The sequence below is a fragment of the Oncorhynchus gorbuscha genome, linkage group LG01 (genome assembly GCF_021184085.1).
Source record: "Oncorhynchus gorbuscha isolate QuinsamMale2020 ecotype Even-year linkage group LG01, OgorEven_v1.0, whole genome shotgun sequence".
Classification (NCBI taxonomy): domain Eukaryota; kingdom Metazoa; phylum Chordata; class Actinopteri; order Salmoniformes; family Salmonidae; genus Oncorhynchus; species Oncorhynchus gorbuscha.
The window spans coordinates 104,487,597-104,501,236 of NC_060173.1; the positions used below are offsets into that span (position 1 = coordinate 104,487,597).

General features: G+C 42.9%; 2 protein-coding genes across 3 annotated transcripts; one reads left to right on the forward strand and one right to left on the reverse strand.

The window, feature by feature from the left end:
* Positions 1–1,058: 1,058 nt before the first annotated feature.
* Positions 1,059–7,377, forward strand: LOC124048191 (gamma-crystallin M3-like). Of its 2 annotated transcripts, none has more exons than XM_046368720.1 (3): positions 1,059–1,169; positions 5,910–6,148; positions 6,870–7,377. In XM_046368720.1, the coding sequence occupies exons 1-3, from the start codon at positions 1,145–1,147 to the stop codon at positions 7,125–7,127; spliced, it is 522 nt and encodes a 173-aa protein (XP_046224676.1). In that variant the 5' UTR covers positions 1,059–1,144; the 3' UTR covers positions 7,128–7,377. The 2 variants fall into 2 exon arrangements, with proteins under 2 accessions (XP_046224676.1, XP_046224683.1); XM_046368727.1 differs by lacking the exon at positions 1,059–1,169 and adding an exon at positions 5,601–5,745.
* Positions 7,378–11,802: 4,425 nt separating this feature from the next.
* Positions 11,803–12,752, reverse strand: LOC124048093 (gamma-crystallin M3-like). The gene is made up of 3 exons (XM_046368527.1): positions 12,594–12,752; positions 12,229–12,477; positions 11,803–12,126 (listed from the first exon to the last, which is right to left on the reverse strand). Exons 1-3 carry the CDS (start codon positions 12,606–12,608, stop codon positions 11,845–11,847), a joined length of 546 nt encoding a protein of 181 aa, XP_046224483.1. The 5' UTR covers positions 12,609–12,752; the 3' UTR covers positions 11,803–11,844.
* Between the last annotated feature and the right edge of the window lie 888 nt (positions 12,753–13,640).

Below are 13,640 nucleotides of genomic sequence, written 5' to 3' on the forward strand. Positions count from 1 at the left end.
TTTCTATCCCTCTCTCTCCCCCTCCCTCTCTCACTCTCTCGCTCTCTCTTCTCTCTATCGTTCCGTTCCTGCTCCCAGCTGTTCCTATTCCCCTAATCAATCATTTAGTCTTCCCACACCTGTTCCCGATCCTTTCCCCTGATTAGAGTCCCTATTTCTTCCTTTGTGTTCCGTTCCTGTCCTGTCGGTTCCTTGTCTAGAATTCACCGTGCTGTGTTTGTGTATCGCCCTGTCGTGTCGTGTTTTCCTCAGATGCTGCGTGGTGAGCAGGTGTCTGAGTCTGTCTGGTTCAAGTGCCTTCCCGAGGCAACCTGCTGTTCACCTGCTGTTCAAGATCGAGTCTCCAGTTTGTCCTCGTCATTTCGAGTGAAAGTTGTGTTTTTTGTTTGTATTTACTTTACTGGATTAAAGACTCTGTTTTCGCCAAGTCGCTTTTGGGTCCTCTTTCACCCGCATGACAGCATGGACCTGGACGTGAGAGAAACTGCTGCCAAAACATGAGCCTTTTATCTATCCTTATTGTCTGTGTGCTTTTGACTGATCATTGCCTGGTTGGTGCACCCTGGGGCATTCCATTCACTGCCCTGCATCCAAATCTGGTCAGACACTTTTTTTAACATCCTAATTGCCAAAACCTAAATATACAAGTGTAATATAAATTACAAGTTTATGATGTCTCTCTGATATAAAATGTAGAACATTTTAAGATATGGGAAAGATCTGTCAAAAAGCAAAACATGCTGGAAATATAGTAAATCAAGAAACGGCACAGATGATCAACTTCTTGCCTCAAGTCGTCAGTATCTATCTACTGACACACATCCGATCCATCAGTGCCATCTTCAAACTTATCGATAAAGTTAGTAGGCTTACAGTTTGTAGCCTACGTTTGGTAGGAACGCTTACACTTTTAATAGAGCGACAGGATCTGATGTTGTCATTGAAGCCAATCCACTGCTGGTGGTCAGGGTACTCTCCAGGGGTCAGCACGTACTGGTAGCCTCTGTAGTTGGGGCGCTCGTACAGCACCCAGCAGCCGCTCTCCACCCTGATGGAGTTACAGCGGCTGAAGTAGGAGTGCAGGTCTGGGCAGTCGCTGTTGCCCTCATAACTATGACATTGGAAATTCTTATCCTCAAAGAATATGAAGAGAGAGAGAGAAAAGCCTGGTAAGATACAAGCCATACGTTTCATACAGTATGTCTTCCAATCTGGGGCTGTCACAATTGCTCTTCTGGCGAAGCTGCAATACTGCAATACATACAATGCTGCTTGAAGTTACAGAAGTTACAAAAATCTAATGTTAACTTTTTTGTTAAGTTTTTAGTGTATTCTATAATCCAAAGGCTCTTCTTAGCTTTCCCATTTGTTTTATTGTTATTGTTCACCTCCCACTGACCAGCAGCACTGCCGAGGTTTATATCCAAATGTTTGTATTGTTATTGTTCACCTCCCACTGACCAGCAGCACTGCCGAGGTTTATATCCAAATGTTTGTATTGTTATTGTTCACCTCCCACTGACCAGCAGCACTGCCGAGGTTTATATCCAAATGTTTGTATTGTTATTGTTCACCTCCCACTGACCAGCAGCACTGCCGAGGTTTATATCCAAATGTTTGTATTGTTATTGTTCACCTCCCACTGACCAGCAGCACTGCCAAGGTTTATATCCAAATCCAGAATGTGCCGACAAGGGAAACGCCTTTGTTACCTAAATTTGTCTGATTTGCATATAATCAAAATGGTTTGTTCAAGTTTGATTTCCCTTTGTCCTAATGTAATGGCTCTGTATCAAAGAATTGCCAGAACTGTGATGTGAAAGTTATAAAAGCCAAGTCTCCCAACCTGTCCCCTAAATGCGTTATATGGATTGCTTTCAATCAGTCTGCTATCAAGGAACCTCTTTTGTTTTCTATTGGCGTCTAGTATTGTGTGATCTATAATCGTTTTTTGAAGTTGTACAACTGTCTGGTCTCATCGTCTGAAGTTGTACAACTGTCTAGTCTCATTGTTGAATAATCAATGAAGGATTTGGCAGGTAGCCGAATGGTTAGAGTGTTGGGCTAGTAACTGAAAGTTGCAAGATTGAACCCATGTGCTGACAAGGTAAAAATCTGATTTTAACCCACTGCTCCAAGGCAGTTAACCCACTGCTCCTAGGCCGTCATTGAAAATAAGAATTTGTTCTTAATTGACTTGCCTAGTTAAATAAAGGTTAATATATATATATATATATATATATAACAGACACAGCATCTCAAGGGGAAAAGGGAATCAGATGGCCCAAAGGCATCAGGCAAGCAGTTATTCAAATAATTCTAGGACGGAACAAGGCAAGAATCACTAGGAGAAAGATAGCCTAACTAATACAGAGGTACACACATATTTCACACGCTCAAACCAATCAGGGATCTTCGGAATGAGAAGACAATATTGAATTTACTTGAAAATTCTGTTGTAATCTCAGGTCGAGGTCCGAATGGCTCCTTTCATTCACAAAGGAAAACTGTCCCTGTTCAATAATCTATGGTTGATATTTGATTTTCGTCCACTGAGATCGAGACAAAATCAATCTCAAGGCGATATCAAAGGACGAGTGAAACGGAAGATAGGCAGCAATGCTTTAGCCCAAAGTTCTATGTGTGCTACAGAGGTCATCCAGGAGGGAGTCCCCTGTGGGGACCGGGACAGTTTCTGAAGGACATGAATAATGTACTTCACAGTATTTTATAATTTTCCAGGGCTAGTTCCTTTGTTATTAAATGGTGGCCATTTGACGGTTGTCAGTAATCTGATCTTGAAAAGGAGGAAGATGAGGAAGAATGGTTCCCTCTCAACTGGGTGTCTTCCTGGATAAGGTGAAGCCATGGAAGAAGAATGGTGATCTTCCTCCCCCATGAAGCGGTGTCTCCTTATTTGAAGGTTGTTTGTCCTTCTCCATCTTGGTGTCGACTGTAGATTGGGAGGAGGTGTCCTTCCTTGTCAGTGGCGCGGCATGAAGTCGCTACAACTCTAACGACTGAACTTTCATCCCAATATTAGTTATCGAGTCATCATTTAGTAGTAATTGATGTGTTCCTTTTGTGACTTTCACTGTGCTCTTAATTTACAGTAGATACAGAGGAATGAGCATGCCAATGGATTGTTAACAAAACTGCCTGAAATTATTGATGACACAGCATGAACTCCAAACCAAAGCAAGGATATTTTCTCAGGTTGCAAGTGTGACCACTATGACTTAGTTTCTTCAATCTTTCAATGAATGTCTCACTCGGATTGTGAAATAGTATTGACATATTTCAAGAATGACAAAGGAACTCCTCTGTGAGCTCTGTGCAGAGTAGAGAGTTCCTGGATGATTATATAGGGTATTTGTGACTCCGTTCTATAACAAAACGATGTGAAAAATGTGATTTAGATATACACTGCTCAAAAGGGAACACTTAAACAACACAATGTAACTCCAAGTCAATCACAATTCTGTGAATTCAGACTCTCCACTTAGGAAGCAACACTGAATGAAAATACATTTCACATGCTGTTGTGCAAATGGAATAGACAACAGGTGGAAATTATAGGCAATTAGCAAGACACCCCCAATAAAGGAGTGGTTCTGCAGGTGGTGACCACAGACCACTTCTCAGTTCCTATGCTTCCTGGCTGATGTTTTGGTCGCTTTTGAATGCTGGCGGTGCTTTCACTCTAGTGGTAGCATGAGACTGAGTCTACAACCCACACATGTGGCTCAGGTAGTGCAGCTCATCCAGGATGGCACATCAATGCGAGCTGTGGCAAGAAGGGTTGCTGTGTCTGTCAGCGTAGTGTCCAGAGCATGGAGGCGCTACCAGGAGACAGGCCAGTACACATCAGCAGCAGGACCGCTACCTCCGCCTTTGTGCAAGGAGGAGTAGGAGGAGCACTGCCAGAGACCTGCAAAATGACCTCCAGCAGGCCACAAATGTGCATGTGTCTGCTCAAACGGTCAGAAACAGACTCCATGAGGGTGGTATGAGGGCCCGACGTCCACAGGTGGGGGTTGTGCTTACAGCCCAACACCGTGCAGGACGTTTGGCATTTGCCAGAGAACACCAAGATTGGCAAATTCGCCACTGGCGCCCTGTGCTCTTCACAGATGAAGGCAGGTTCACACTGAGCACATGTGACAGACGTTACAGAGTCTGGAGATGCCATGGAGAACGTTCTGCTGCCTGCAACATCCTCCAGCATGACCGGTTTGGCGGTGGGTCAGTCATGGTGTGGGTTGGCATTTTTGGGGGGGGGGGGGGGGGGGGGGGGGGGGGGGGGGGCGCACAGCGCTCCATGTGCTCGCCAGAGGTAGCCTGACTGCCATTAGGTACCGAGATGAGATCCTCAGACCCCTTGTGAGACCATGTGCTGGTGCGGTTGGCCCTGGGTTGAGTGTGACTCCAAATCCAGACCGCCATGTGTTGCTAAATTTGATTTCCATTGATCATTTTTGTGTGATTTTGTTGTCAGCACATTCAACTATGTAAAGAAAAAAAGTATTGAATAAGAATATTTCATTCATTCAGATCTAGGATGTGTTATTTTAGTGTTCCCTATATTTTTTTGAGGAGTGTATTAACTCTGAATCTAGGCCTGTATTAGTCCGTTGAGTATTTCTAAACAAACAATGTATAGCTTCAACATGTTGAAAACGATCATGCCGATCTCATGGACTGTCTCTTAGTTATACTGTAGATCTGTCATTCAAATTGAAAGCAAGTCTAAGAAGCGGTAGATCTGTTCTATGTACACTATTTCTATGCTTCCCGGTTTAGATGGTACAATGATTCTCTAAACTATACTTGCTTGTTTAGTCACATAAAATGAAATTAAGCGAACTACTAGAATTTCAGCAACCAGGAAATGGCGGAGCAGTTTATGCATAGAGCACCTTTAATTTTTTGAACCACTGTTGGCATTTTGAAGCCCTTGATTAAAGCCACAAACATTGACATTGTATGGGGGATGGGGCTGGGGCTTGGGAAATGTAACCACAGAGCTATGGATGCCAGGGTTGACTGTCCATGAGATTGAAATGATAGGTTTGAATGTTTACAAATACTCACATGACAACACAAACATAAACACTGGAGTAAAACAAACTTCTATTTTTCATTAAGACATTTGCATTATGTCAGTTCCCACATATTTAGGTGACTTATTGTGGGAAATGGGACTGACATTTGTATTTCTCTTGAGAAAGAGAACAATTGATTCAGTATATTATTGGCAGTTCAATGTTTAAACTCACTTTCCTGAAATGTGCTGATTATTATCATGATAAAAAACAGCATTTTGTAGACTAATAAAAGGTAGACTCCTAAAAGGTTTACTCCTAAACGGTAAGAAATGGTCTCTGTTCTCTACATTCCTGCTTCCTCCGTGTGTCTTCAGCTGGTCCTCAGTGCCATGGACACTCCTTTATGGTAAGTCACGATAGTACAAAAAAAATGTTATGACGATTGCAGACCTGCTTATTCATCAGGTTCCAGAAAATGTGAATAACAAAACCCCATTGCTGTCCATATAAAAGCCCCCTCACAGCTCCAGGTCGTTGGACAGAAACCCACAAACAACATCAAACATGGGCATGGTATGTACAGATCAGCCAAATGTGGGTCAACCTGTCAGTCCCCTAACGCAACACAGTCATTCATCTGGGATTCAACTAAAGGAACAGCAGACAGCTTGAAATGGGATGAAGATAAACAAAGATGGTTAATTAGATCAATACATATAGCAGGGTGACTGAGTCTTTTCGGGCATGATGAAAGCAACAGCTTAGTGTCACAAATCCTGTGTATTAGTAACAAAACTTCTCCGAACTTCAGCAAACAACTTTTAAAAGTGAATTGAACGTTTGATGTGTGGTCTCTTTTAGATCATTTCTACGAGGACAGGAACTTCCAGGGCCGCTCTTATGAGACCAACCAGGACTGGCCTGACATGTCCTCCTACATGTCTCGCTGCCAGTCCTGCAGGGTGGAGAGCGGCTGCTTCATGGCGTACGAACGCCCTAACTTCATGGGAAACCAGTTCTTCCTGAGGAGGGAAGAGTACTCAGACTACATGCATATGGGAATGAGTGACTCGGTCCTCTCCTGCCGTATGATCCCTCAGGTAGGAGAAAGTCTCAGTGATCCATATAACTCAATTCAATATCTCTGGGGATATTTTATCATCTGTGTATTTCTGCTTAAACCAGCTTGATTTGATGTGATTTATTAGGTTCCCCATTAGCCGATGCCAACGACAACAGCTAGTCTTACTGGGGTCCGACATATAGCGAAAAATACATTAAAGTCAAAAAACTTTACAATTGACATACTGTAACTGTAATTTCCTATGTATATTGGTTTGGCTTGCTTGTGTTGTTTTATAAACTAATGTGATTTTCTTCTGTGAAATCGCGATCTCCAAACGCCTCTAATTCATGTTACAATAGATGCTGTAAGGAGCTATTGATGTCTACACAGATACAGTTGAATATGACGGAACATTTAAAATCAACGCTATGTGGTATGTGGTAATAATATGAAACCTTAATAATACACAAGTCTTAATTCATCTAGGTTCCAAACGGGATTTAACAGCCATGACAAACTTAATTTTCCCTACACTTTAGCAGAGAGCAACACTTTCTAAGAGCAACTCGGTTTAAGTGCCTTACCTAGGTGCACATTGGCAGATTTTTCACCTAGTCGGTGCTAGGATGCAAAACCAGTGACTTTCTGGTTTACTGGCCCAATGCTCTTAAGCGCTAGGCTACCTGGCACACTTTAATTGGAATTACAGATGTAAAGGAGTGGTGATTATGAGCATGATTTATTTTGCACAACAGCACAGAGGATCCTTCAGGATGAGAGTCTACGAGAAGGAGAACTTCAGAGGTCAGATGCACGAGATGATGGAGGATTGTGAGTCCTTCCAGGAGCGTTACCGCATGGCCAACTGCGAGTCTACCCAGGTCATGGAGGGACACAGGCTGATGTACAAGCAGCCCCACTTCAGAGGCAGGATGATTTACATGAGGCCCGTTAGAGTACAGAAACCTCAGGGTTTCTCATGGGAGATGCATCATGGAATCCTGTTAGGGTAGCCTAGTGGTTAGAGCGCTGGACTAGTAACCGGAAGGTTGCAAGTTCAAAACCCCGTGCTGACAAGGTACAAATCTGTCATTCTGCCCTTGAACAGGCAGTTAACCTGCTGTTCCTAGGCTGTCATTGAAAATAAGAATTTGTTCTTAACTGACTTGCCTAGTTAAATAAAGGTAAATAAATACATATTTTAATTTGTAGCCCTTTTCAATTGTGAAACACGTAGTGGAAATGCAATAAAATACCATCTAAGAACATTTTTGTATCTGCCCATCTTTATTGTAAATTATTGTGGTTTTTGTTGTATTTTCTGATTTATTTAGAATTGAATGACTTTGGTTGTTCCTCTCAAAATACAAGCGAAAATGATTTGTCCACTTGGCTGTAGTTGATTCCCCAAGACAAACCGTGGGTATTTAGTTCCCTTACTGAGATACTCAAGTCAATTTATTTATTTCATTTTTTGGGGGTTGCTTCAGATGTGCTATAAAATCTAAAATCACATTTTAAGTGAAATATAACATAATGACATGACTTATCAATAACATTTAAATACCATTTCAATCACATTCAGATTATGTATCACTGTTTGAATAAGCATTGGATCAAAACAAAATGACCAAATAGCATGAAAAGTTATGAAAGACTATTTCAAATACAATTGTATTACTTATGGATAAATTAGATTTTCTGGCAGCACAGCTCTAGAGTAGAAAAAATACCAATGCAAATGTTGTAGCTACTATAAAATAGGTGTACATATATTAGTTCTTTTGTTTAGATTTTTACTCAGATCATTGGACTATTTTTTATTTTATTTCACCTTTATTTAACCAGGTAGGCTAGTTGAGAACACCTTTATTTAACCAGGTAGGCTAGTTGAGAACACCTTTATTTAACCAGGTAGGCTAGTTGAGAACACCTTTATTTAACCAGGTAGGCTAGTTGAGAACACCTTTATTTAACCAGGTAGGCTAGTTGAGAACAAGTTCTCATTTACAACTGCGACCTGGCCAAGATAAAGCATAGCAGTGTGAGCAGACAACAGAGTTACACATGGAGTAAACAGTTAACAAGTCAATAACACAATAGGAAAAAAAGTGGAGTCTATATACATTGTGTGCAAAAGGCATGAGGTAGGCAAATAAATGATCAGATGGTCATGTACAGGTAGAGATATTGGTGTGCAAAAGAGCAGAAAAGTAAATAAATAAAAACAGTATGGGGATGAGGTAGGTAAAAATGGGTGGGCTATTTGCCGATAGACTACGTACAGCTGCAGCGATCGGTTAGCTGCTCAGATAGCAGATGTTTGAAGTTGGTGAGGGAGATAAAAGTCTCCAACTTCAGCAATTTTTGCAATTCTTTCCGGTCACAGGCAGCAGAGAACTGGAACGAAAGGCGGACAAATGAGGTGTTGGCTTTAGGGATGATCAGTGAGATACACCTGCTGGAGCGCGTGCTACCGATGGGTGTTGCCATCGTGACCAGTGAACTGAGTTAAGGCGGAGCTTTACCTAGCATGGACTTGTAGATGACCTGGAGCCAGTGGGTCTGGCGACGAATATGTAGCGAGGGCCAGCCGACTAGGGCGTACAAGTCGCAGTGGTGGGTGGTATAAGGTGCTTTCGTGACAAAACGGATGGCACAGTGATAAGCTGCATCCAGTTTGCTGAGTAGAGTGTTGGAGGCAATTTTGTAGATGACATCGCCGAAGTCGAGGATCGGTAGGATAGTCAGTTTTACTAGGGTAAGTTTGGCGGCGTGAGTGAAGGAGGCTTTGTTGCAGAATAGAAAGCCGACTCTTGATTTGATTTTCGATTGGAGATGTTTGATGTGAGTCTGGAAGGAGAGTTTACAGTCTAGCCAGACACCTAGGTACTTATAGATGTCCACATATTCAAGGTTGGAACCATCCAGGGTGGTGATGCTGGTCAGGCGTGCGGGTGCAGGCAGCGAACGGTTGAAAAGCATGCATTTGGTTTTACTAGTGTTTAAGAGCAGTTGGAGGCCACGGAAGGAGTGTTGTATGGCATTGAAGCTCGTTTGGAGGTTAGATTGCACAGTGTCCAAGGACGGGCCGGAAGTATATAGAATGGTGTCGTCTGCGTAGAGGTGGATCAGGGAATCGCCCGCAGCAAGAGCAACATCATTGATATATACAGAAAAAAGAGTCGGCCCGAGGATTAAACCCTGTGGCACCCCCATAGAGACTTCCAGAGGACCGGACAGCATGCCCTCCGATTTGACACACTGAACTCTGTAAAGTAATTGGTGAACCAGGCAAGGCAGTCATCCGAAAAACCGAGGCTACTGATAAGAAAATGGTGATTGACCGAGTCGAAAGCCTTGGCAAGGTCGATGAAGACGGCTGCACAGTACTGTCTTTTATCGATGGCGGTTATGATATCGTTTAGTACCTTGAGCGTGGCTGAGGTGCACCCGTGACTGGCTCGGAAACCAGATTGCACAGCGGAGAAGGTACGGTGGGATTCGAGATGGTCAGTGACCTGTTTGTTGACTTGGCTTTCGAAGACCTTAGATAGGCAGGGCAGGATGGATATAGGTCTGTAACAGTTTGGGTCCAGGGTGTCTCCCCCTTTGAAGAGGGGGATGACTGCGGTAGCTTTCCAGTCCTTGGGGATCTCAGACGATATGAAAGAGAGGTTGAACAGGCTGGTAATAGGGGTTGCGACAATGGCGGCGGATAGTTTTAGAAATAGAGGGTCCAGATTGTGAAGCCCAGCTGATTTGTACGGGTCCAGGTTTTGCAGCTCTTTCAGAACATCTGCTATCTGGATTTGGGTAAAGGAGAACCTGGAGAGGCTTGGGCGCGTAGCTGCGGGGGGGACAGAGCTGTTGGCCGAGGTTGGAGTAGCCAGGCGGAAGGCATGGCCAGCCGTTGAGAAATGCTTGTTGAAGTTTTCGATAATCGTGGATTTATCGGTGGTGACCATGTTACCTAGCCTCAGTGCAGTGGGCAGCTGGGAGGAGGTGCTCTTGTTCTCCATGGACTTCACAATGTCCCAGAACTTTTTGGAGTTGTAGCTACAGGATGCAAACTTCTGCCTGAAGAAGCTCGCCTTAGCTTTCATGACAGACTGCGGGTATTGGTTCCTGACTTCCCTGAACAGTTGCATATCGCGGGGACTGTTCGATGCTATTGCAGTCCGCCACAGGATGTTTTTGTGCTGGTCGAGGGCAGTCAGGTCTGGAGTGAACCAAGGGCTATATCTGTTCTTAGTTCTGCATTTTTTGAACGGAGCATGCTTATCTAAAATGGTGAGGAAGTTACTTTTAAACAATGACCAGGCATCCTCAACTGACGGGATGAGGTCAATGTCCTTCCAGGATACCCGGGCCAGGTCGATTAGAAAGGCCTGCTCACAGAAGTGTTTTAGGGAGTGTTTGACAGGGATGAGGGGTGGTCGTTTGACTGCAGCTCCGTAGCGGATACAGGCAATGAGGCAGTGGTCGCTGAGATCCTGGTTGAAGACAGCGGAGGTGTATTTGGAGGGCCAGTTGGTCAGGATGACGTCTATGAGGGTGCCCTTGTTTACAGATTTAGGGTTGTACCTGGTGGGTTCCTTGATGATTTGTGTGAGATTGAGGGCATCTAGCTTAGATTGTAGGACTGCCGGGGTGTTAAGCATATCCCAGTTTAGGTCACCTAACAGAACAAACTCTGAAGCTAGATGGGGGGCAATCAATTCACAAATGGTGTCCAGGGCACAGCTGGGTGCTGAGGGGGGTCGGTAGCAGGCGGCAACAGTGAGAGACTTATTTCTGGAGAGAGTAATTTTCAAGATTAGTAGTTCTAACTGTTTGGGTATGGACCTGGAAAGTATGACATTACTTTGCAGGCTATCTCTGCAGTAGACTGCAACTCCTCCCCCTTTGGCAGTTCTATCTTGACGGAAGATGTTATAGTTGGGTATGGAAATCTCAGAATTTTTGGTTGCCTTCCTGAGCCAGGATTCAGACACGGCAAGGACATCAGGGTTATCAGAGTGTGCTAAAGTAAAACAAACTTAGGGAGGAGGCTTCTGATGTTGACATGCATGAAACCAAGGCTTTTTCGATCACAGAAGTCAACAAATGAGGGTGCCTGGGGACATGCAGGGCCTGCATTTAGGCTTCAAGAAACAAATGGAAATATGTTTTGTTTTCAAGGCTTAGCTTACATTGAACAATAAGCGTCCATAAACTAAACCTTGCGGAACACCGAAAGTTGAATTTGGTGTTCTGCAAGGTTCAGTGCTTGGATCCTTAATATTCTCTCCATATATGCAATCCCTTTGAAATAACCCGTAAACAATGAATGCTATTTCATTGCTATGCAGATGAAAGACAAATCTACTTGTCAATACAATCAGAGGATACATTAAAGACAAAGTATTTTCAGCACAAGCTACAGCCAGTGATTTGATTGGGCTTTTGGTATACAGTTTTATCTCTTATTATCAATTTGTTCTATCTTTTTTTATGATGCCCTCTGCAATGCTATATATTTGATAGCAATGGTGCTTGGCCCTCTTAATTGATGCTTTTAGGTATTTTCTCATTTTCACAGATAGAATAAATGTTGTATACCATGTCATATCATATATTATACAATGTAAGTTATATTTCAGAATGAAGAGGTATGTGATGATCAAGTAAGACAAATACTGTACATAGTGTTTTTGCATTTATTTGAACAATTGACAATCAGATGATTTAGCATATGTCGGTGATACGCCTCATGCTCATGAACCTCATGCCCTTGGCCCCCATGCCCATATCCTTGAAGCTCCTGTACTCTCCAGGCCTCATGTACATCATCCTGCCTCTGAAGTGGGGCTGCTCAAACATCAGCCAGTGGCCATCCATAACCTGGGCAGACTGGCAGTCAGACATGCGGTAACGATCCTGGATGGAGTCACAGTCATCCATCAGCTCCATGCTCTGACCTCCAAAGTTCTCCTTCTCGTAGATCTTCATTTTATAGGATCCTCTGTGCTGTTGGTGGAGAATTTTTTTAATTTTTTATTAATTCCAAAGTATGACAGTTTTAGAAGCCTACTTTGTAATTTCAAGGAAGAAATGCTATTTCTTCCGTACCATGGGGATCATACGGCTGGACCTGATGCAGTCGCTCTGGCTCATGCCCATCAGGCGCTGGTTGTCGGGGTACTCTCCTCTTCTGACCAGCATCTGGTGTCCCATGAAGTTGGGGCGCTCGTAGACCATAAAGCAGCCGCTCTCAACCCTGCAGGAGTTGCACCTGCTCAGGTAGGAGGACATGTCGGGGCAGTCCTGGCTGGTCTCATAGGAACGACCCTGGAAGTTCTTGTCCTCGTAGAAGGTGATCTGTAGAAAAGTTTTTAGAATGCTATACAACACCTAAGCAGAATTAAGGTGCAGACACACATCAAAAGCAGTCATTTAGTTAGAATGACATGAACATTTATTTAAATGCCACCTACCCTGCCCATGGTCATGGTGGCTGTTGGTTGTTTAAACTTGACTGTAAATGCTTGTGCCACCCTTGCCCTTTTATACTTTGTTAGATGCCCACAGCATCTATATCTATATGTAACCACATTGTGTTCAATTCCTGAGTCATCACCATGTAATCTACTGTAAACTAAAGCAGGGTCAATATGATTGGTTTTAGTAGTGTTTGCATAATATTTTAAAGAGTTAGTATACCGTAGTAAATTAAACATGTAAATGTCTTGCCTATGTCTCTGATGATCATGGAACGTTAATTATGATTCCTAACTCTAAACAATTCGTACATCACCTAGAAGTAGAGATGGAGATTGGCACACTGCCAACTGTGCCAACTGAGCAAAGCAAAAAGCCGCTTCACTGGAACACAGAGTATTGGTCTGCCCCTATTTTCGCTACGTTGCAGGAAATAACTCTGTGATACCTGGGGTTGCAATCTCATGACACCTGTTGCTAAAGTTTTCCATTTTTGGCCACAGAAAGTGCACGCAATTGTGATTATAACTTCATTGTTGGTACTAAATTGAACACTTCACACTTAAAATGTACCAAAAGAAAAAACAAATTAAAAAGGATTGCATTACTACCTGCCAAGGCAGCAACTACTCTTCCTGGGGTCCAGCAACATTATGTCAGTTATATACAATTACAAATATTACATGGCATTACATTTCGTAAAACTTTTCACAACACATTAAGTGTGTGCCCCCAGGCCTAGGACTAAAGTACAATATTCCCTAGTCTAAGCTAAATCACTTGGAGTCAATAGTAATGTGTTGAATGCAAGCATTATGTAATATTTAAAAAATGATTCAGTTCAAGAGACAGAGTTATTGTATTTCCTCAAATACCATCAACATAAGCAGGGTTGGGAAGACATTGTAAACGGATTTAATGAAGATCACTTGGTATCCCATCCTCCCCTAGTGCCATTATTGGCACCAAAGGAATTACTAATATTTCCATTTGATTCTATTTTGTGTTGTGCTTTTTCAAACTTATTTTAAGCAAAATACAAT

Bases quoted from the DNA above. Each gene is read 5' to 3' on its own strand.
- LOC124048093 (XM_046368527.1), bottom strand. The intron at 12,127-12,228 runs GTACGGAAGAAA...CTCCACCAACAG, and splicing joins CCAGCCGTATGATCCCCATG to CACAGAGGATCCTATAAAAT.
- LOC124048191 (XM_046368720.1), top strand. From the start codon at position 1,145: ATGAAGAGAGAGAGAGAAAAGCCTG. The intron at 1,170-5,909 runs GTAAGATACAAG...GGTCTCTTTTAG, and splicing joins GAGAGAGAGAGAAAAGCCTG to ATCATTTCTACGAGGACAGG. The intron at 6,149-6,869 runs GTAGGAGAAAGT...TTTGCACAACAG, and splicing joins CCTGCCGTATGATCCCTCAG to CACAGAGGATCCTTCAGGAT.